The following is a 1,341-nucleotide window of genomic DNA, read 5'->3' as shown; positions in this document are numbered from 1 at the left end:
TTCCTGACCGTGTATTTTACGTCTTTGTTCCGGAAGCTATAGATCAGGGGATTAAGCATGGGAATGACCACAGTATAAAAGACAGAGGCTACCTTGACCATGAGCCATGAGCTTTTGGAGTTAGGAATGCAGTAGAGAAACAGGATGGTTCCATGGAAAATGGTAATGGCGCTCATGTGGGAAGCACAGGTGGAGAAGGCTTTATGGCGCCCCCCAGGTGAAGGCATCTTCATGACAGTGATATAAATAAAAACATAAGAAGTTAGAACAATCATCAGGCTGCTTATTTCATTGAATGTGGCAGAGACTAAAATGATCTTCTGGCTAATGTAGGGGTCAGAGCAGGACACAGCAACAATAGCAGCATGCTCACAAACAAAGTTATTTATGATGTTAGTTCCACAAAATGATAAGGTCAACAAAAAATATGTGTATGTTAAGGAACACATTATACTCCAAGAGTATGATGCAGCCACCAACAAGGAACAAAGCTTCTGGGACATGACAACTGTGTAGAGCAGAGGGTTACAAACTGCCACAAATCGGTCATAGGCCATCACTGCCAACATGAAGGTTTCTGCCACCACGAAGATGCAAGCAAAGAAGAACTGCATGATGCATCCTGTGAAGGAGATGGTCCTGTCCTCCACCACCAAGTTCTCCAGCAGTTTGGGTGTCACCGTGGTGGAATAACAGAAATCGACAAAGGACAAGTGGCTGAGGAAAAAGTACATGGGGGTGTGGAGTTTGGGGTTGATCCTGATGATCATGATCATGCCCAGGTTCCCCAGCACAGTGACTGTGTAGATGGTCAGGAACACCAGGAACAGGGGCACCTGGAGGTCCACATATTCTGAGAAGCCCAAGAGGATAAAGGTGACTCCAGCAGTGTGATTATTTTGGATCCTACGGAAAAAATAGAAATGATCCCGAGAAGTGTGAACCCATATTTGAAATAGGAAAGAGAAAGGAAGATATATTGAGAAACTTAGTGGATCTCAATTAAGAGCGTTGTTGAAAACATGAGGTCTCAAGTGTTGCATTACTTCAAAAGTTAGTGCTCTCAGTTTTGTTCATTTCCTTGTTTGTTTTGAGATCGAGTCTCCCTCCGTCACCCTGGCTGGAGTGCAGTGGCATAATCATAGCTCACTGTAAACTCAAATGTCTGGGATGAAGCCATTCTTCCACCCCAGCCTCACAAGTAACTAGGACTACATAGGCATGCTCCTAATTCATTAAATTTTTTTTGTAGAGATGGTCTCTATATATTGTACAGGTTGGTCTTACACTCCTGTGATCAAGCAACCCTCTTGTCTGGGCCTCCCAAACTACTGAGATTAC

The 1,341-nt window shown here is 43.8% G+C and overlaps 1 protein-coding gene across 1 annotated transcript; it reads right to left on the bottom strand.

The window, feature by feature from the left end:
• Window positions 1-8: 8 nt before the first annotated feature.
• Window positions 9-906, bottom strand: LOC105806800 (olfactory receptor 5D13-like; the record flags this gene model as incomplete). The annotated part of the gene is made up of 1 exon (XM_012640006.1): window positions 9-906. A coding segment is annotated over one exon (898 nt), but the record flags the coding sequence as incomplete, so codon positions are not given.
• Between the last annotated feature and the right edge of the window lie 435 nt (window positions 907-1,341).

The sequence above is a fragment of the Propithecus coquereli genome, unplaced genomic scaffold (assembly GCF_000956105.1).
Source record: "Propithecus coquereli isolate 6110/MARCELLA unplaced genomic scaffold, Pcoq_1.0 Scaffold1466, whole genome shotgun sequence".
NCBI classification, from domain to species: domain Eukaryota; kingdom Metazoa; phylum Chordata; class Mammalia; order Primates; family Indriidae; genus Propithecus; species Propithecus coquereli.
This window is presented reverse-complemented; position numbering and strand designations above follow the sequence as displayed.